The sequence below is a fragment of the Coenobita brevimanus genome, chromosome 73 (genome assembly GCF_032717465.1).
Source record: "Coenobita brevimanus isolate Jiangsu-jjx chromosome 73, ASM3271746v2, whole genome shotgun sequence".
Classification (NCBI taxonomy): domain Eukaryota; kingdom Metazoa; phylum Arthropoda; class Malacostraca; order Decapoda; family Coenobitidae; genus Coenobita; species Coenobita brevimanus.
Genome location: NC_137026.1, coordinates 10855441 through 10878193, shown reverse-complemented (window position 1 = coordinate 10878193; position 22753 = coordinate 10855441). Strand labels below are relative to the sequence as shown.

Here is a 22753-nt window from a genome sequence, read left to right as displayed (position 1 = left end):
TCACCCTTGGCCTCTTCCTCCCTCTTCCCCCCTCCACCCCACTCACATACACTCTCTTCGTCAGCCTTTCACACTCCATACTTTCCACATGGCCAAACCACCTCAGTGTATTCCTCCTAACGCTTCCTATCACATCCACATCCACACCACAACGCTCCTTTATATCCTCAATTGTCAGCCTGTCTCCCCATGTGACTCCACAGGCTCCTCTTAAATAACTCATTTCCACTGCTCTCACTCTTGACTTGTGTCCTTCCAGCAACGTCCATGTTTCACTTCCATACGTTAGAGTTGGTATCACAATACTGTTATGTAGTAATTTTTTCACTTCCGTGCTCACTTCCCTGTTTCTTATCACTGCTTTCAAGGAACCAGCAACCTTTCTTCCCTGCTGTACCCTTTCAAGCACTTCACCCTCCAAACCTCCATCCTTACTCATCACGCTACCCAAGTACTTAAACGTACTCACATATTCCAATTCCTCACCATCCAACCTCGCTGTACATTCACTGACTTCACCTCTCTCAAAGACCATCACTTTACTCTTCCCTACATTCACCTTTAGATTCAGTTTCTTACACACTCTCCCAAACTCATCCACCAAGCCTTGCAGCTCCCCTTCGTCTTCAGTCAACAACACAGTATCATCTGCAAACAACAGAACAGGGAGTTTCCAAAACACTACCTTCTCTCACCAAGGCCACTCCAACATCCACTACCCTACCTTGTACCTCTTTAATTACCCCATCCATGTACAGATTGAACAACCATGGGGACATGACAGATCCCTGTTTCAACCCAACCTTCAAAGAGAGAAATTCACTCAGTTCACCATCCACACGCACTGCAGCCTTAGCACCATCATACATACAGTACTCTTCACAGCATTCAACAACTTCGCATCTACTCCATGTATTCTTAATACTTTCCACAATCCTTGTCTATCCACCCGGTCATATGCTTTCTCCAAATCCATGAAAGCCGCATACAACTTCTTTCCCTTCTCTAGAAACTTTTCCACTAAAGATCTAAGAATGAATGTCTGATCTACACAACCTCTTCCCTTCCTAAAGCCTCCCTGTTCTTCTCCAACTAATTCCTCTGTTCTTTCTCTAACTCTGTCAGTAAGTATCCTACCATACACTTTTCCTATTATACTAAGAAGACAAATGCCCCTATTATTACCACACACTTCTTTTCCCCTTTTTCTTTGTACAAGGGAATAATTATACCTGACCTCCAATCCTCTAGGACTCTATCTTCCTCCCAGGCCAATCTGCACATTTTCCACATCCATTCTACTATTATCTCTCCCCCATGCTTCAGCATTTCACCACACACTCCATCAATTCCTGGAGCTTTCCCCAATTTAACTTTCTTCATTGCTTCCACAACTTCTATCCTATTGATTTCTTCCTCTCTTCTCACCTCCCTCCTCCCAGCCATTCCCCAGTCACTTATACGCTCATTACTTCCATCCTCTATGTTCAACAATTCCTTAAATTGTTCTCTACATCTGCTCAATTTTTCTCCCTTCTCCACTAGTAATCTACCATTTTTATCTTTCACTCCCCTGTTAACTCCACTTCCAACCTGTCTTACTCTTTTCACCTCTTTCCAGAAAATTTTCTTACAGTCCCTCCACTTTACACTCAATTTCCTTCCAAATTCCTCATTCACTCTCTTCTTACTCTCTCTCACTAATCTTTTCACCTCTCTCTTACTTTCTACATATAGCTCTCTCCTCCGCCTCTCAACTTCTTTCACGCCCCTATTTCTCATCCATTCATTGTATGCTTTCTTCTTTTGTGCCACAGCCTGTCTCACCTCTTCATTCCACCACGTTGTTCCTTGCACACCCCTCCGTCTTCTCTTCATCCCACACACCACATCACATGCTGCACATATTTTTTCTGTGAATTTCCAGCACACACCTTTCACGTCCCCCATCTGCTCCAATTCATATTTGCCCAATCGTTCCTCCACTTCTCTCTTATACTCTGCCTTTTTCTCATCCTCTTGTAACCTTTCCACTCTCCTTACAAATACTCCTTCTTCCCGTCCTTCCCTTCTTCTATTCCTCCATCTCATTTGGATCTTGATTCTGGCCACCACCAAGTAGTGGTCAGAAAGTCCACTCCCCCAGCCTCTATAAGGTCTTGCATCCATTATACATCTTCGCATCCTTTCATCCACACACACATAATGAGTCATTGCCTTCCTTTCATTCAGTTCACCACCCACCCTTCTCATCACTCGCCATGTATACCTGTGGATCATTTTGTGCCTGAAGAGGGTATTGGCTATCACTAACCCCCTCCCGGCGCAAATGTTCACTAACGCACTGCCATTCTCATCTATCTCAGCAGGCACATCCCACTCATCAACTATTCTATTCACCTTCACATTCCCTACTTTACCATTTATATCACCGATCAAAAACACTCTCTCATTCCTTCCAAACTTTTCCATGCACACTTCCACATTTGTCCAGAACTCTTCTCTCACTCTGCTTGCACGATCTTGCGTTGGCGCATACACGCACACAATCGCCCACATTTGTATTCCAACTTTCAATCTTACTTCGTACCCACACAATCCTTGACCCAACTGATCCATACTCTCTTATGCTCTTCTTCCATGTTTTACTCACAACTATAGATACTCCTTCTTTTGCCCTCACATTCTCACCTACTTCTACTCATATACCCCATCCATACTCCCATTCTCTCACACACTCATCTCTCCCTTTCATAGTGATAGGGTTAATTTATATTTTGTTCTTGCTACGAACAGACAAATTTTTACATTACTAATAGGGAATCACTTGAGGTAAGATGTTAAGTAAGGTTATGTACAGTCGCGGTCAGGAATACTGGTCCGGTTTTTTTTTCGAAAAAATAATGAAAACTCCTACACATTACTCTGAAAAGTGTGTTAGATTCTGAAGATAACATCCCTGAGGATCAAAAGTCACTGTTAGCTGCCTAGTCATTTATCGTAAAGGAGTGGAACAATATTATTGCCTACAAAAGTACATCCCCTCGAAAAGTATTATCTAATTTTTTAAAGTATCATTTAAGCTAAATAACTGTGCCTAAGCTAAGTATATCCCATTGCAATGTATTATCTAAGTATTATCTACGCTAAATAACTGTCTCAAAGCTATGTATATCCCCCTTATAAAGCATTATTTAAGTTATATATTATCTAAGATTATTTCTAAACTCTTCACTGAATGACCTTCCTTACATAATAAGACAAACATGCATCGTCATATAGGAAGAAGTTAATCCTCTGTTCTCGGGAGTTTTGGGACTTCTCAGTTTTTTGTGGCTTTCATAATTTTATTTGAGGCAATGGGTGAACCCATAGATAAATAATTCTATAAATATTGTTGTTTTCCTTATATATATTAAACGTTTGGAAATGATGCTTAAATGAATGTGCAGTGTGTCACTGAATGCTAGTTGAGAGGAAGGATGGGACTGGAATGTAATGGTGATGTGATAAAAAGGGGTAGACTGAGATGGTTTCGGCATGTGGAGGGGATAGAGAACGACAATTGGGTGCGGAAAGTGAGAAGTGTGAACGTCAGGGGTGGGGTTGCAAGAAGTAGACTGAAGAAGACCTGGGACGAGGTCACACGGTATCGTGACTGAAGAAAGAGGCTGCAAAAGATCAAGCAGCGTGGAGAGCCGCCATTAGGTGACCAAGGCCGACGTATGCAGGCATGTTGAAGTCTTTATAAACGACACAATACGAAACCAACATCACATAGAAACAAAATTAACTCTTACTTCGGGAGTTTTAAGAATTTCGGATTTTATTTTTTTTTTGTTTTTAGTTTTCATACTTCACGTCAAACTTATATTCGAATCTTTAAAATTTCCCACATAAATAATTCTATAAATATTTTTGCATTATTTAATAAATGTGCATAACGACTGGTAGCTCGCTTTCGGAGGGACATGATGCATACGTCTCACCAACAGGTAAAATGGGTAGTAATATATTTCACTTTGAGGACTGCTGGTTACTTCAATATTACACCTTTATTACCCTCTTGCCGGTATTCTCGTCGGGTAAGAAGACTCCCTAACGCCTCTTCCTAACCGATTTATTTTGCTTATTACACTTTACTACCCTTTTCCATGTTACATAAAGCTTTCCAACATCGCCACACTCAGTATAAATAATGTACAAAAGGTTGTCAACCAGCCACATCCAAAAATAAATCACCAAGGAAGAAGTGTTAGGGAGATTACTTAACCAACGAGAATATGGCCTCAGACTCTTAGGCTCGTATTCTCGTCAGTTAAGGAGGCTTCCTAGCACCATATTTTTAGATATGGCTGGTTAACTTCCTTTTGCACCTTACCTAAGCAGAGTATGGCGATATTAGAATGATCTATGTGATTCGCAAAAAGGACAGTAAGGTGTAATAAACAAAATAAGTCGTCTAGGAAAAGGTGCTAGGGAGCTTCTTTAACCGGCCTCGGACTCTTAGGACTCACTCACAGGTGTATAAAATTGTACGGCGTTAGCAGGGAAATAGTATCATAGTTGTTCCACTTGTGTGTGTGTGTGTGTGTGTGTGTGTGTGTGACGGTATTAACATCCTCAGGTACAGTCGGCATCAGAAGTCCTGTCGCCTCCCCTGCTCTTTCTCTCCACGAACTTGGAAATGAGTGTGGTGAATCCGTAGGAAAGAGAGAGAGAGAGAGAGAGAGAGAGAGAGAGAGAGAGAGAGAGAGAGAGAGAATCCTGGGTTATGAACTGGTCATTTTGTAACGCCTGTGGATATTAGGTCTGGCCAGCCCGCATCCCATATTACAGAATGAAGTCAGCAACCATACAAGAAAGCCAATTTCTTTTTTTTCTATGCAAGGAAGAAGAAAACAAAGGTTAGAAATGCGCAATACTGTTCCCTCCACGAAAACAAACAAACAAACAAACAAACACAAGACGTCAGAAAACCAAATTCAAGATCCGTTCATTTCGAGATGCCTGGACACACTGCGTTTGAAAGACTGGAGATCATAGGCAGTGGAAAATACAGACAGAGAAAGACAGTTCTAGAGTTGACCTGATGCATACATGAAGGACTGGGAGTAACGGTAAACTCTTGGATTTGAGAGTTGAACAGAAAAGGGCTGGGAGTTTATTGCTAGACGCTGCATCATCGTAAATCATCACAAGTTTCGGGTCTGCATCCTCCTTTGTTATTTAACGTTTAAGTACACGAACCTAAATCTCAGCGTCCGTGGAAGACAAAACAGGTCAGGGGCAAAGTTTATGAATCTGGCTGTACCTGCGACTCGCCCTCTGATGCACAAAATCGTCTGCCGTTAGATGGAAGAGAATACTAGAGTTCCTCCATGCATGAGAGGGCTAATAATCCTCATTTGCGTTACTAGATTAATCAGTGTTCGATACAAATGTTTCTGTGACATATCGCGGCATGATCTGATGTAACAGGCAAAATACAGTTCACAGATGTGTTTGGAAATTTCCTATGTTAAATACACGCTAACCCTCTCATGGTTAGGACGAGTCGAGCAATTTATTCTAGCTCATTTCAGACTATTTATTCAGCTGACAGGAAATCAAAGAAGCCAGACAGCGTTAATGCTGTCACCATTATCCCTCTCATCGTGGGAACAACTCTAGTCCTAATTCTAACTAACGACAGACTGTTTTATTCAGCTGAAACAGTCACAGGAGCCACAGATTGTAACTAGAAAGCACTCAGAGAGCGCATACCTCCGTCAATGCCATTGCCATTAAAATGGATCCTTATCCGGATCCGTGAAGATATTGTCTGGAATACATAGGATCCAGATCCGCCCCCAAATTTAATCAATTGTTCCTTGACCCGTGGCCCACTCTTCCAGAAAATTTTATTTAAATTCAATGAGAACTTTTGGAGATATTATGCGGAATATATACGATCCAGATCCGGATCTACCCCTAACTTTAATCAATCTTATCTTGGCCCATAGCCCACCCTTCCACAAAATTTCATTTCAATTCACAGAGAGCTTTTGGTGATATCGTATGGACAAACAAACATATGTGAATACAAAACCTCCTCCAACTTCGTTGGAAGAAAAAAGACAAATAAAACACACGAGAACATTAATAATAATAATAATAATAATAATAATAAAAAGCTGAGGAAGGAAGACGGATTCATTGTCTACCCTGAGCAAAGACTTGAGCGCCCGTGGCGACATCACCGCGCGGGAAAAGTTGGAGGGAGGACATTGCAAATTTTCAGGAAATCAGAGCGGCGAGAGAGCGAGGGTTTAATACCAAAGTTTCGCGTGTGTCTCATAATGGCGGACATAAAGCGGGGGCGACGCAGGAATACAAAGCGGCCACGAAATGCATTAAACTTTGCTGAAGATAACATGTGACGCGGCACCCGAGTAGCACGGGACTCGAATTTTTTTTTCTTTTATTTTCGTTTTGTGTAGGATAAGACAAGAAAAGGGAAGAGCGAGCCTCACATATTCTTGTTTTTCCTTGAGAGAGAGAGAGAGAGAGAGAGAGAGAGAGAGAGAGAGATGTATACAGGCATCGTTACATGAGCTATTTTACTGGTAACTATTTTCAGGGAACTGGCGACTTTTCCCGGGTTGCTGGCGACTTTTCCTGGCGATTGTCATTGCAAATGCCAGTGTTAGGAAATTTAACAGTTACCAAGAGAATGTCACCAGGACGGTGTTGCCAGGGAGAAGTTGCCAGGAAAACTGATTGCGTGACACTCCTTAGAGTAATTTTCCTCTCGTAACTTACATTTATTTTCTGCATGAAGGACAAGACATACGCGAAGGCTTGCCACAATCCTTTCCCCACTTTTTCCTGAAAAACAAATTCTGAATAACTACGAAGTAGTTTCCTTTTCGTAAGCAAGTTTTTTTTTTTTTTTTTTTTTTATAGGAAGGAAAAAGAAAAGAGCACAGAATCTCTCCACTGTCTGTAAAACACATCTTTCTCTCGCTATCAAATACCTGTTGTTGCAAGATCTGATTTCCAGGAAGGATAATGAAAGGAGAATCCACTGTCTTATCATATGTCTTGCCTTTCCCACATAACAAAGCTAAGTTACGTGAAAATTTTCCTCTCGTAACCAAGAAAGGTGGGGAAAAAAGGTCAGCCTTTCTTCTTTCCTAAAAATAATGAAAAATGTCGAGTTACACGATAATCTTCCTCCCGTAACCAAGGAGAAGCTGTCTCTTGTCCTTCCTATAAATAGAACGCTTAATTATTACAAAACACTTCTTAGTTACGCAATCATTTACCTCTCGTAACTAAGGAAGGAGAAAAGATCAGAGCATTTTTCCCCTCGTAAATAAGAAAGGACAAGAAAAAGACAAATTTTCATGTAACTAAGGACACAAGATCAAATCATTTTGCTCTCGTAACTAAGGAAGGAAAACAGAGTGTAACAATTTTCATCCAGCAACTACTGAAGGACAACAAAAGGACAAATTATTCTTCTTGTACGTAAGGACAAGAAAATGTCAGATGAATTTTGCTATTGTAACTAAGAAAGGAGAGGTAAAGGTCGGATAATTTTCCTCTCGTAACTAAGGAAGAAAAGTAGATAATTTTCCTCTTGTAACTAAGGACAGGAAAAGGTCAGAAAATTTTTCTGTCTAATATTTTATAGCACTAGCTGTGTGTGTGTGTGTGTGTGTGTGTGTGTGTGTGTATTTAGCAGCCGAAACTACACATACAAATCACACCAAAATTGGCAAAAAAATCGCAAAAAATTCGCTGATGTGAAAAAAACTTGGTCCCATCGCGACTGAAAAACTTTTATTACATTTAATGAGCAAGCAAAGTTTGACCAAAAAACGTTGCTTCCGGCGTGAGTGAATGAAAATAGGGTTGCGTTCACCGTAGAGTTTTTGGTGGCTTTATTTCTGTGTGTGTGTGTGTGTGTGTGTGTGTGTGTGTGTGTGTGTGTGTGTGTGTGTGTATTTTGGGCAGCCGAAACTACACATTCAAAAAACACCAATATTGACACAAAAATTGCAAAAAATTCGCTGATGTGAAAAAACTTGGTCTCATCACAGGACTTTTACTATATTAAATGACCGATCAAATTTTGACCAAAAAGAGCCACTCCCGGCGGCCGGTCGGTTGCCGTGGCCGAGTGGTTAATATCTCAGACTTGTGTACGGACAACTTGGGTTCCATTCCCGAAGCTGCAAATAACATGATCAATTGGTTAGCTGCAAAAATCCAAGTGACAACGTTACACTAGAACAGCACATAAACGGACCATCATGGGGCCTTCCATGTCACCTTGACGGCCGTTAGTGACAACGTTAGACTAGAACAGCACATAAACGTGACTTGGATTACCTGAAATGATTGCAGTGCATGCGCGAAGCGCAAGGAAACGAGTGAGAAGCATGAGGAAACGAGTGCTAAGGCACGAGAAAGCAAGAGCGCAAGTTGAAAGCCCTCCACAGGAGCAAGTGCGAGACGGCCCGAAGGACCCACAAGCACTTGTTGTACCAAAGAAAGGACAAGGAAAGGTCAGATAATTTGCCCTTTGTAACTAAGGAAGGTCAGGAAATGGTGACATTAATTTTCCTCTCGTAACAAAAGGACAAGTAAAGGTTAGACAGTTTTCCTCTATTTAACTTGGAAGTACAAGGGAAGGTTGGATATGCATCTTGCCATGCCTCGCGTCCTACAAAAACAAATCTTGGTTGCTCTGACAAGGAGTTGATGGCCAGCTCGTCTGTGATTCTGGCCACAGTTCTGGAGACCTGCATGAGCATCCTGAGAAACTGAAACGAAAGACGTCTGACTGGAAAGAAGAATACAAAATGAAAGAAGGTTAAATTACTGCCTATCGACTACACGATGTTTATTATCCCTTTCAGTTAGATGACGCATTATCCATCTTTTGTCTCTCTCCAGGCAATATCAACTCACTTTTCAAATACAGACTTACTCGATCTTGAGAGGTTAGACACAGCCTTCATTAACTTCATTTCAAATAGTCGGGTCTCCTCAACCAATACAATTGTTTGGGAGCATCAAGAATAAAATATAGAGGGCGTTACTGAGCTCAAGGGGTTAAGGAAGACAGTACTGTTTTGCTAAGTCTCAGTCTATCCCTACAATACTACCAGAAGTAATCTGCATCCATCCAAGTACCCAGCGATACTTCTGGGTGAACAGCGACATGGGGGAACAAACTAAGTCTATCAATCTTGTCTGCCTTTTGAACTGAACCCAGGTTCTTCTAGATGCTACCTGAATGTGCTATCCAACGCACTCCCCGCTCTCCCATGAGGAAATACCAAACAGGATTAACTCCACTACTGTGTGCGGTTTCTGTGATGTGCAAAATATCGTCGGGCGTCGACAAAAAATAAAATAAATAAATAAATAAAATCAAAATTGTACCGTACGTTATAGACACTGTTTTCAACACCGTGCCTGCGTGATGCTTCTCCCTACCGAACACAATCATCTGGAGTTACAAGGAACGAAATCTCTATTTTTTTTTTTTTTTTTTACATCATGGTGGAAAGCTTTAGGGATTAATGTAGCAATCAACGTAACCCATTACCCCTTCAATACAAAGTATTGGTAAAGTAGGGAATGTGAAGGTGGATGGAATAGTTGGTGAGTGGGGTGTGCCTGCTGTGATAGATGAGAATGGCAGTGCGTTAGTGAACATTTGTGCTGGAAGGGGGTTGGTGATAGCCAATACCCTCTTCAGGCACAAAATGATCCACAGGTATACATGGCGAGTGATGAGAAGGGTGGGTGGTGAACTGAATGAAAGGAAGGCAATGATTGATTATGTGTGTGTGGATGAAAGGATGCGAAGATGTGTAAAGGATGCAAAAGCTTATAGAGGTTGGGGGAGTGGACTTTCTGACCACTACTTGGTGGTGGCCAGAATCAAGGTCCATTTAGGATGGAGCAATAGAAGAAGGGAAGGACAGGAAGAAGGAGTATTTGTAAGGAGAGTGGAAAGGTTACAAGAGGATGAGAAAAAGGCAGAGTATAAGAGAGAAGTGGAGGAACGATTGGGCAAATATGAATTGGAGCAAATGGGGGACGTGGAAGGTGTGTGCTGGAAATTCACAGAAGAAATATGTGCAGCATGTGATGTGGTGTGTGGGATGAAGAGAAGACGGAGGGGTGTGCAAGGAACAGCATGGTGGAATGAGGAGGTGAGACAGGCTGTGGCACAAAAGAAGAAAGCATACAATGAATGGTTGAGAAATAGTGGAGTGGAAGAACTTGAGAGGCGGAAGAGAGAGTTATATGTAGAGAGAAAAAGAGAGGTGAAAAGATTAGTAAGAGAGAGTAAGAAGAGAGCGGATGAGGAATTTGGAAGGAACTTGAGTGTAAAATGGAGGGACTGTAAGAAAATGTTCTGGAAAGAGGTGAAAAGAGTAAGACAGGATGGAAGTGAAGTTAGCAGGGGAGTGAAAGCTAAAAATGGTAGATTACAAGTGGAGAAGGGAGAAAAAGTGAGCAGATGGAGAGAACACTTTAAGGAATTGTTGAACATAGAGGATGGAAGTAATGCGAGTATAAGTGGCTGGGGAATGGCTGGGAGAGGGAGGGAGGTGAGAAGACAGGAAGAAATCAGTAGGATAGAAGTTGTGGAAGCAATGAAGAAAGTTAAATTGGGGAAAGCTCCAGGAATTGATGAAGTGTGTGGTGAAATGCTGAAGTATGGGGGAGAGATAGTAGTAGAATGGATGTGGAAAATGTGCAGATTGGCCTGGGAGGAAGGTGGAGTCCCGGAGGATTGGAAGTCAGGTATAATTATTCCCTTGTACAAAGGAAAAGGGGAAAAAGAAGTGTGTGGTAATCATAGGGGCATCTGTCTTCTTAGTATAATAGGAAAAGTGTATGGTAGGATATTTATTGACAGAGTTAGAGAAAGAACAGACGAATTAGTTGGAGAAGAACAGGGAGGCTTTAGGAAGGGTAGAGGTTGTGTAGATCAGATATTCATTCTTAGATCTTTAATGGAAAAGTTTCTAGAGAAGGGAAAGAAGTTGTATTCGGCTTTCATGGATTTGGAGAAAGCATATGACCGGGTGGATAGACAAGGATTGTGGAAAGTATTAAGAATATATGGAGTAGATTGGAAGTTGTTGAATGCCGTGAAGAGTATGTATGATGGTGCGAAGGCTGCAGTGCGTGTGGATGGTGAACTGAGTGAATTTTTCTCTTTGATAGTTGGGTTGAAACAGGGATGTGTCATGTCTCCATGGTGTTCAATCTGTACATGGATGGGGTAATAAAAGAGGTACAAGGTAGGGTAGTGGAAGTTAGAGTGGCCCTGGTGAGAGAGGGTAGTGTTTGGAAACTCCCTGTACTGTTGTTTGCAGATGATACTGTGTTGTTGAGTGAAGACGAAGGAGAGCTGCAAGGCTTGGTGGATGAGTTTGATAGAGTGTGTAAGAAGCGGAATCTAAAGGTGAATGTAGGGAGGAGTAAAGTGATGGTCTTTGAGAGAGGTGAAGTCAGTGAATGTACAGCGAGGTTGGATGGTGAGGGATTTGAAAATGTGAGTACGTTTAAGTACTTGGGTAGTGTGATGAGTAAGGATGGAGGTTTGGAGGGTGAATTGCTTGAAAGGGTACAGCAGGGAAGAAAGGTTGGTGGTTCTTTGAAAGCAGTGATAAGAAACAGGGAAGTGAGCATGGAAGTGAAAAAGTTACTACATGACAGTATTGTGATACCAACTCTAAAGGATGGAAGTGAAGCTTGGACGTTGCTGGAAGGACACAAGTCAAGAGTGAGAGCAGTGGAAATGAGTTATTTAAGAGGAACCTGTGGAGTCACATGGAGAGACAGGCTGAAAAATGAGGATATAAGGGAGCGTTGTGGTGTGGATGTGGATGTGATAGGTAGCATTAGGAGGAATACACTGAGGTGGTTTGGCCATGTGGAGAGGATGGAGGGTGAAAGACTGAAGAAGAGAGTGTATGCGAGTGAGGTGGAGGGGGGAAGAGGGAGGGGGAAGCCGAGGATGAGATGGAGGGATGGGGTGGAGAGGTATATAAGAGATGGGGGTGTGGATTGGGAGCGGGGCAGTGAAATGGCGGGGGACAGGGCGACGTGGAGGCGGTTTGTTTGTGGCCACCCCAAACGGGATTGAGGCGTCTGGGAATATACATATATATATATATATATATATATATATATATATATATATATACTGTACAGGGTGTTACGTGACATGACAAAAACTTACACCAATGATCTATCATGTAATTTTGAGTATATTTTGTTCTATAAACATATGCTCTCTGCGACTCCAGTTCAGTACCCAGCATTTGGCTGCTTAAGTGTAAAATGCTTCGTGCCTTGCATGTGCCATTGGATGAGAGCTTCGCAGGGCGACGGGAGACGAGTATTATTAGCTTATACTGTACTGTATATGAAAATCCCATATCCTATCAGTACACGCGAGTTTTAAGAAGAAACTTTACGTAATCTATTGATTCTTTAATATCAAGTTATGGAATCATGCAATTGTTTTGCACAAATCGACAGTAATTAAGGTTAAATTCAAATTTTATGGCTTGCAAGGGAGTAGGGAGGGAGGGACGAGAGGCTGGTGTGTTGTTGCCAGTTATGTAATGTTTAGTTTGTAGGATATTGCTCCCAGCATTATCATAACCCCACAGCTCATTCAGTGAAAAAACATTACTGTACTGAGTGACTAGCAGCACTTTATGTCAGGAGTAATATTATTCATTACAATTTTTCTGCTGCAAGTAAACGTGGCACCATTTTTTTCGTATGATGTTGACGTGAGAACAGTGATACTGTACAGGATTGTCACTGTAACGACTGTGCAGCTAGACCTATTTTTTGCTTCTACCTAGCAGCACTATTAAACATATGGCAACATGATATTTAGCTACATTCTGGATAGTTTTGTAATTTTAGGTGATATTTAGAGATTTTATCATATTTTCTAGCGATGTTTTGCAGGGTTTACTATCTAGCGACATTCTAGCAAGTTTTCCAGAACTAAACTAGCAAGATTGATGATAGGGACTTGGCAACCCTGGGTCCACTGTCATTTGAACGGGAACATTTGCAGGGGAGGCATACACTTCAAATACTGTTCTCCACGTTCATCTGTTCACTGGGTACAGCTTCACTTGTTTATGAAACAGCATGTCACTTACGTACAGCAATGAAGAATATGCAGCTAACGTATATTTTTTTTGTGGATTTTGCGATGGTAATGCCAGTCTGCAGAGAGGAATACAGGTGGAGATACCCAATGGCGCCACGCTTACTTGCAGCAGAACAAATGTAATAAATAATTTTCTTCCTGGCTTAAAGTAAGGCTAATCTCCCTTTAGAATAAAGGTTTTTTTCACTGAATGAGCTGTGGGTGTTATGATAATGCTGGGAGCAATATCCTACAAACTAAACATTACATAACTGACAACAACACACCAGCCTCTCGTCCCTCCCTCCCTACTCCCTTGCAAGCCATAAAATTTGAATTTTAACCTTAATTACAGTCGATTTGTGCAAAAGAATTGCATGAATGCATAACTTGATGTTAAAGAATCAATAGACTACGTAAAGTTTCTTCTTAAAACTCGCGTGTACTGATAGGATATGGGATTTTCATGTACAGTACAGTGTATGCTAATAATACTCGTCTCCCGTCGCCCTGCGAAGCTCTCATCCAATGGCACATGCAAGGCACAAAGCTATTACAGTCAAACAGCCGAATGCTGGGTACTGAACTGGGGTCACAGAGAGCATATGTTTATAGAACAAAATATACTCAAAATTACATAATAGATCATTGGTGTAAGTTTTTGTCATGTCGCGTTACACCCTGTATATTAAACAATGAGGAAGTCATGCAATGAAAGAAGTCAGAAGCAATTTTCATTAAACTCTTCACGATGCAAGGTGTGGCCAAAGCAAAATACAACTATCAGGTGATAACAAAAATATAACAAAAAGGAAGATATTTGGCTGCACGTGTTAAATCCCCACAGCCGGACGTATTTATAAACGAAGTGGCTTGTGAATATAGAAGAGGGTTAATATGAAAGCACAAATATCACCAATATGTCTCCCTGCTGCCACTTCCAGCCATTAGAGAGGGCAGGACGAACAAAGACCACTCCCTTTGTCCTCCCATCACACTGCTGGGACGGGAGTGCAAGAGGAGGAAAAGAAAGAATTACATGCACACAAAGTTATACAAATGAGGGGTGGACGCTGCTCTCAGAAAAAGGATTTCATCTGGAGAAAGTGAGTTTATCCACCACTCTCCTCGGGAATAAATCCATGCACAGTACTTTTTATATGGAGTTCTTGTAAAAATATATGGTGTATGGCTGTTTTTATTATTATATAGATTATAAACATTGAAGGATTTCAATTTCAGACGTTGAGTATTAAATCATGTTTTTTATATAGTAGGATACTTATTAATAACGTTACGGAAATAACAGAAGAACTAGTTGGTGAAGAACAGGGAGGTTTTAGGAAGGGAAGAGTTCCGTAGATGAGATATTCATTCTTTAATCTTCGGTGGAAAAGTTTCTAGAGAAGGGAACGAAGTTGGATTTGGAGAAAGCATATGACAGGGTGGATAGACAAGGAATGTGAAAAATATTATGAATATTATGGAGTAGATGGGAAGTTGTTGAATGCCGTGAAGAGTATGTATGAGGGTGCTAAGGCTGCAGTGCGTGTGGATAGTGAACTAAGCGAATTTTTCAGTTTTACTGTTGGATTAAAAAAGCGATGTCATGTCACTATTACTGTTCAGTCTGTATATAGATGGGGTTATAAATGAGATACAAGGTAGGGCAGTAGATGTTTGAGTGACCCTCACGAGAGAGGGCAAAGTTTGGAAACTCCCTGTACTGTTGTTTGCAGATGACACTGCATTGTTAAGTGAAGATGAAGGGCAACTGCAAGGCTTCGTGAATGAGTTTGGAAGAGTGTGTATGAAACGGAATCTAAAGGTGAATGTAAGGAGGAGTAAAATTATGGTCTTTGAGAGAAATGAAGTCACTGAATGTACACTGAGGCTGGATGAGGAGGAGATGGAAAATGTGAATAGGCCTACATTTAGGTGCCGTACTTGGGTAGTGTTATGTGTAAGGATGGAAGTTTGGAGGGTGAAGTGCTTGAAACGGTACAACAGGGAAGAAAGGTTGCTGGTTCTTTGAAAGCAGTGATAAGAAACAGGGAAGTAAGCATGGAAGTAAAAAAGTCGTTGCATGGCAGTATTGTTAGACCAATCCTAACGTATGGCAGAGAAGCTTAGACCTTGTTGGAAGGACGCAAGACAAGAGTGAGAGCAGTGGAAATGAGTTATTTGAGAGTCACATGTGGAGTTATGTAGAAAGACAGACTGAGAAATGAGGATGTGAAGGAGCTTTGTGGTGTGGATGTGGATGTGATAAAAATAAAGTTAGGAGAAATACACTGAGGTGGTTTGGCCATGTGGAGAGGATGGGAGCGATAGACTGACGAGTAAGAGAGTATGTGAGCGAAGTGGAGGGAGGGGAGAGGAAGGGGTAGGCCGAGGATGAGATGGAAGGATGGAGTGGAGAGGTATATGAGAGAGGGGGGTGTGGGCTGGGAGCAGGGCAGTGAATTGGCTGGGGACTGGGCGACGTGGAGGCGACTTGTTTGTGGCCACCCCTTACGTGATTAAAGCGTCTGGCGTTAGATAGATGATATACAAACAGATACTTTATAAAGAGCATATCCACATTTATCTATCTATCCATCTATCTATCTATCTATCTATCTACCTATCCATCCATCCATCCATCCGCCTATCAAGCTATCTTCCTGTAAATTTATGTATCTGTATATCTCTACATCTACCTACATCTACATTTATCCATCAGTCTATATCTACGAGTATATCTTTCTATGTACTTATCGATCAAATGCGATGTAGCCTACAATTTTCTTTACGACTATAAACATATTTGTATTAAATAATAGCTCTACTGGACTTATAAACCTTGCCAAGAGTGTAACATAAACCTATCTTTGCAACTTCCCTTAACCAAATCACCTTTGTCCACGCTAAGGCAGGAGTCATCAGCATCACACACACACACACACACACACACACACACACAACCTATCTTTGCAACTTCCCTTAACCAAATCACCTTTGTTCACTCTAAGGCAGGAGTCATCAGCATCACACACACACACACACACACACACACACAACTCGCTAAATCCACACTAAACCTCTCTATACTACAATGAACTTAAACCCGTATATTGTCTCACCATATTCATGAGGGCATCACCATACATTTGTCTACCTTGAAGGGTTTTATACTACCTCACTCTTTCCTGGGATTGTCATTACACCTCATTCAATGCTGTCATCCCACCTCACTGTTTTTGAGGTAGTCACTACACCTCGCTCAGTCCTGTCATCCTACCTCACTCTAACCTCACTCCATTCTCAGGTCGTCATCATGCTTCAGTCTATCCTGAGGCTGTCACTACACATCAGTCTGTCCTGAGGCTGTCACTACACATCAGTCTGTCCTGAGGCTGTCACTACACATCAGTCTATCCTGATACTGTCACTACACTTCAGTCTATCCTGAGGCTGTCACTACACATGAGTCTATCCTGAGGCTGTCAATAAACTTCAGTCTATCCTGATACTGTCAATACACTTCAGTCTATCCTGATACTGTCAATACACTTCAGTCTATCCTGAGGCTGTCAATACACTTCAGTCTATCCTGAGGCTGTCAATACACTTCAGTCTATCCTGATCCTGTCACTACACTTCAGTCTATCCTGATACTGTCAATACACTTCAGTCTATCCTGATCCTGTCACTACACTTCAGTCTATCCTGATACTGTCAATACACTTCAGTCTATCCTGAGGCTGTCCCAGCACCCCACTGTATCCTCATGTCGGTCTCTGGTAGGTCTCACTACATCACTGGGCCTCACCATAAATACCGCTATTGAACCCGACGCGAACTTGGTCTCATTCCGCTAAAAAATACCCGCCATCACTCTGCCTGGCTGACGGGCGTCTGAGGCCAGCGGGGTGAGGAGGGGCTGGGTGGGGTGAGGCAGAGTGAGGCTGGTGGGTGGCTTGGGGTTGGGAGGGGGGGAAAGGGGGAAGTGTGAGCTGGGGTGTGGTTGGGTGGGTTAGTGGCTCCACCGGTGCAATATGTTGGTGTCAGGTACACCCATGGAAAGTTCCGCGTTATACACTCGCTCGCCACTTCGAAAAAGTAAAAAATGTAAGACAAGTGGTAGGGAAGCAGTAGCCAACATTCATCTATCTGGTAACTGTGTGAGGAGGATGGGGATGGAAGAGGGAGGGGTGGGAACTATCAGCTGCCCCAGCCTCCCTCCTCCCTTAACCTCTCTCCTCCCACACAGTGGTAACACATTTGAGTGTCTGGCTACTGCTTCACTAGTGGTTCTCTCACGCATAAAGGTCCGAACTGACAGGCAGGTGTATAATGCGAAACTTGTCTCGGGTGTACATGTTACCGCAGCAGTGATGGTCGTAAACATCACGGTGACCGTCAGGTGCACTGCTTGCCTTGTGGCTGCAGAAGCTGCCAGTGTGAGACTGGTGGGTGGTCATCGCAGGCTGCTGTCACCAGCCTGGATCAGGGTCGTTAGCACAAGAGCAGTTTATCATCACCTGGGTAACTTCACTGCTTTGGGAAAGGAAGCAAACTGTGAGTGGTCAGCTCCATGCCGCCTGGCAGACAGTCATAAAACATTATGAATCTTGGTGGACTTATGAGAAAGTTGAGTTAAATGTGGATGTTGGTAAAATTGCAAGGTATCATGAACTATTAACGGTACAAAGAAACTGACAGCCTTCTACACGGATGAAATAATACTTATGAACCAAATCACTGTAGAAGCTGCAAGATTTGATAATCGGTGAGGAGGAACGTAACATACTTCTCAATAGCGGGGAGTCAAAGGCTTTTCGTCTCATCAACTCTCCTCCTCTTACTGGCTCCCTTTAACTTCTGTCTCTTCGTCGCACTGTTGCACCTGTACCTCTTTTATATCGCTACTTCAATGGTCACTGCTCCTCTGAACTGTCTGCTTGCATCCCTCCACCTCTACGACGGGAGCGTAACACCCGTCTAGCAATAAACTCTCATCCCTTTTCTGTCCAATCCTCTAATGCAAGAATTAACCGTTACTCCCAGTCCTTCATTTATACAACAGGTCAACTCTGGAACTGTCTTCCTCTGTCTGTATATCCTACTTCCTATGATCTCCAGTCCTTCAAACGCAATGTGTCCAGGCATCTCGAAATGAACGGATCTTGAATTTGGCGCTCTTTTGTATTGTTTTTGCTTTTTCTTGGAACAGTTTGCGGGATCCGGCCTTTGGTTCCTTCTTTCCTGCATGAAAAAAATAAAACTTGTGAACTCAACGTAGACGTAAGATAGTGTTAATGCTCGATTCACTAAACATATTGAATAAACCTCTCGATAGCAGGTCTTCAATGAACTCAGTGTAAGTGTAATCGGCTAGAAGACTTAGTTATGTAGCTTACTACAATGTTAATGAGAGTGATACTATTTTTTTTCTTTCGTTCTTTTAGAGCAAGTGAACTTCTACAAGAAATAGCCATACATGAAGCCAAACATACTCAATAAGCAGGTGCCTTCCTATACGGTAACTTGAAGAACAGGCATCATCTTTCGAGAGAAATCGTGCGAGGGAAAATTTAAGGAAACTCGTCAAGGAATTACGGAAGCGAGAAGGCTAATCCTGGAATCCGGCAGGCAGCTGGAAGGGTCTCGGCGAGGAAATAGGAGGACAGGTAGGACTGACTGGGTTAAACTCATACTTAGACGGGTGGGGGGACTCAGTAAAAAGGTGGGAGACTCAGACAAGAAGAGGGTAGCCAGGTGGGGGACTCAAGACAGGATGAGGGTAGCCAGGTGGGAGACTCAGACAGGAATACGGCAGACATGTCTGAGATAATGACGTAAAACGGAAACTGGCAGGTGAACTCACTGTCCTAAATTCGTACATCGACAAGTGGGGGAGTCAGCAAGGAAGAGGACAGCTAGGCTACTTTACAACGGCAGCAAATATAGCTATCTAGATGGAGTCATTGTGAAGGAAGAGTTATGGACATATTTAAACATCAGTGGGAGGGTAGCCTACTCGAGAACGACCACACACCCAGTCCAGGAACCTCATACTTTAGCTCTCAGTCTTGGCCAACCATGGCCTTGCTAAAGTAGGGGTGGATGAACTCCCACTTAGTAAAGGGAACAGTTATATTTAATAAATTTTTGTGTATGCACAGTAAGTCCAGGAATACATATGAAGATGACGTATACAGACTGCGTTGCAGAATACTAAGATGAGTATGTGTGACTGACCTTGGGAGTGTGTGGCAGAAACAGTGAGGACGGTGGAGGCGAGGTGTGAGTCTTCAGAGAGGACGGCGCAGTAGCGAGGCTCAGAGAACTCCACCAGAGGCCCCCCAGACTCAGACACCAGGCGCGTCGCTGAGGGAGGCAGACAGGCATGGGTTAATAGCAGGCACAAGGACACATGAAACGCTAAGAAAAGACTAATAACAATCGTAATATTCTCTTTAAAATCCGTGTTGGAAGATTTTACACATATATAGCTGTAAAAAATTCCAACTAGAAAATAGAACACGAAAAATGACAAATTTTCCCACATGCCAATCCTCCAACATTTCCCCTTACTTGAGAGGAGCAAAGGCCAGCGTAATGAAAAGGTTTACTCGTAGTTTTAATTTGCTTTGTTTTTTCAACTGCGACCACATCATGAACACTGTAAACATTTTATTTGTCCTACACTCATTCACAACAAAGAAAACAGGAAGAAGCTATTTATATTTACTTCCAAGCCTCTGTAAAGACAAGGGACACCTCCAGTCACTACCACTAAGCCACGGGTGTAAAAATAGAAGACTCTGGCGTGAAATTTTAACCATGGTCACAGAAAAATGGCGAAAAGCACTTACCAAACTTTAAACTGAATTATTGAACAACAGTGTAAAATAAATCCATGAGACGTGTACCTGCATCAAACAACAGTGCAGAATAAATCCACGAGACGTGTACCTGCATCAAACTTCAGTGCAAAATAAATCCACGAGACGTGTACCTACATCAAACAACAGTGCTAAATAAATCCATGAGACGTGTACCTACATCAAACAACAGTGCAAAATAAATCCATGAGACGTGTACCTGCATCAAAGTTTAATCACCAGCGGCACTCTTCCTTCACGCCCTTCATTAGTTTCTCACAGCCACATCAAAATGCTATGCGCTTCAAACTTCCCAATTTTATAAGTCAGTAATGGTTCAGCAATTAAACAACTGAGAAAGGCGTTTCTCATTTTAAAAATATACTCAGTGTCTCAGTTTATAAATTTACCCCCTATGAGACAATCGTTAAGTTACTACTACTACTACTACTACTACTACTACTACATAATAATAATAATAATAATAATAATAATAATAATAATAATAATAATGATACTACTACTACTACTACTACTACTACTACTAATAATAATAATAATAATAATGTGGGAAAATACGGACACAACGAGGTATCTTCAGTCACAGGAATTTGCTACACCTCTTCAATCCAATACAGTATTCTTTTTCACTCTTGCCACCTCCTGACGATTCCAGTCAGCTTGGGGGAGACTTTACGAGCTTAGAGAGATAGCATACCTATGTCTTACCCTCTCGCTACAAGAGTTCTCCCTAAGACGAATAAACTAATCTAGAGGTGTCAAGGATAAGTCTATAGAATACATCACTTGATTTAGAGGATGAATACATTTTATGTTAGATTTTTATCTTGGGTATGATGAAAGATTAGTAAAGGAAGCCTACTGTGGGACATCGCAAAAGTAAGGTCAGTTCTCTCTCTCTCTCTCTCTCTCTCTCTCTCTCTCTCTCTCTCTCTCTCTCTCTTTTCGTTTCCCTGAAGTTCGGTAAATTTCACCAAGAGATCACTGGGATGTCTAGAGAGTTATTTCTGTTAGTCTCTTTAAATCTTTAACTGCACAAGGGTTTTAAGCAGAAAATCACAATCCTTAAGACAAAATCACTATCTTTAAGGCAGAAAATCGCTATCTTTAATGTATAAAATCACTATCTTTAAGGCTGAAAATCACTGTCTTTGAGGCAGAAAATCACTATCTTTAAGGTAGAAAATCACTACCTTTAAGATAGAAAATCACTGTCTTTAAGATAGAAAATGACTGTCTTTAAGGTAGAAAATCACTACCTTTAAGGTAGAAAATGACTGTCTTTAAGGTAGAAAATGACTGTCTTTAAGGTAGAAAATCACTACCTTTAAGGTAGAAAATGACTGTCTTTAAGGTAGAAAATCACTGTCTTTAAGGTATAAAATCACTGTCTTTAAGGTATAAAATCACTATCTTTAAGGCAGAAAATAACTATCTTTAAGGTAGAAAATCACTATCTTTATGGTAGAAAATCACTGACTTTAAGGTAGAAAATCACTGTCTTTAAGGTAGAAAATCACTATCTTTAAGGTAGAAAATCACTATCTTTAAGGTAGAAAATCACTATCTTTAAAGTAGAAAATCACTGTCTTTAAGGTAGAAAATCACCATCTTTAAGGTAGAAAATCACTGTCTTTAAAGGAGCTATGACGGGCAGGTTATATAACATCTAAATCTCTTAGTCTCTTACCCACATAACCAAACACATTTCTTCATATATAGATAGATAGATAGATAGATAGACTGATATAAACCAAGACTCACTCTACATTTCACAATTAGCAGGTGGACACCTGGCAATATACAAATCAACACTTCCTATAAATCATACAGACAAACGAAAATCGTGCCATCCATGAAGCAAACAAAACACAAATTAAAAAAGCACATCAGTTTGAAGCCGTACTTGAAACTCGACAAATAAAAATAATGAAAGAGAGAGAGAGAGAGTCCCCAGTTTATATTTTTGACGCAATATTTGGCTCTTACGGAGAAAATTTCTGGCACTACTGGAAGGCAATTTTCACAATTTCAAAATGATATGACATGCTTTAATAATTTAGAGGAAACAATTACGGTGCTCCTCAACAATGGGAATTTTATAAGCCATGCCGGGCGAGAATTTACACACCACCTTTCGGCTGATGTAGAGTTCTCGCTTGTCTTGCCCGCAAAGACAACGTCAGTTTGGAAGATGCAAGAATAAAATGTAAAGAAAGCATAAAATGATGTCCTCCGTCTGAAGAGGTAAATTACAGTCACCCCGGCCATTCTTCTCTACCAATATTTCGTCGCCGTTAGCAATTTATGTCTATCTGTCTGTCCATTAATTAATACCTGGCAATCTACGCCAGCGACCATTGGGGGGGGGGGTGGCTTGTTCCTCTCGCCATCTGAGTTTGCCCCAGGTCTAGGACTCCAAACCCTTTAAAGATGTTTGACTTTGGTAGTGTTTCTTTTTATGTTTTTTGTAATACACACACACACACACACACACACACACACACACACACACACACACACACACACACACACACACACACACACACACACACACACACACACACACACACACACACACACACACACTCTCACACACACACACACACACACACACACACACACACACACACACACACACACACACACACACACACAC

The 22753-nt window shown here is 41.7% G+C and overlaps 1 protein-coding gene across 1 annotated transcript in view; it reads right to left on the bottom strand.

Annotated features, from left to right (window-relative positions):
- The window catches only part of LOC145407475 (putative neural-cadherin 2), a 152452-nt gene that overhangs the window by 112956 nt on the left and 16743 nt on the right, over window positions 1–22753 (bottom strand). The window contains exon 2 of the mRNA XM_080278404.1: window positions 19448–19576. Within this exon, the coding sequence (XP_080134530.1) occupies window positions 19448–19576 (129 nt within the window). The remainder of the gene's footprint in view (window positions 1–19447; window positions 19577–22753) is intronic.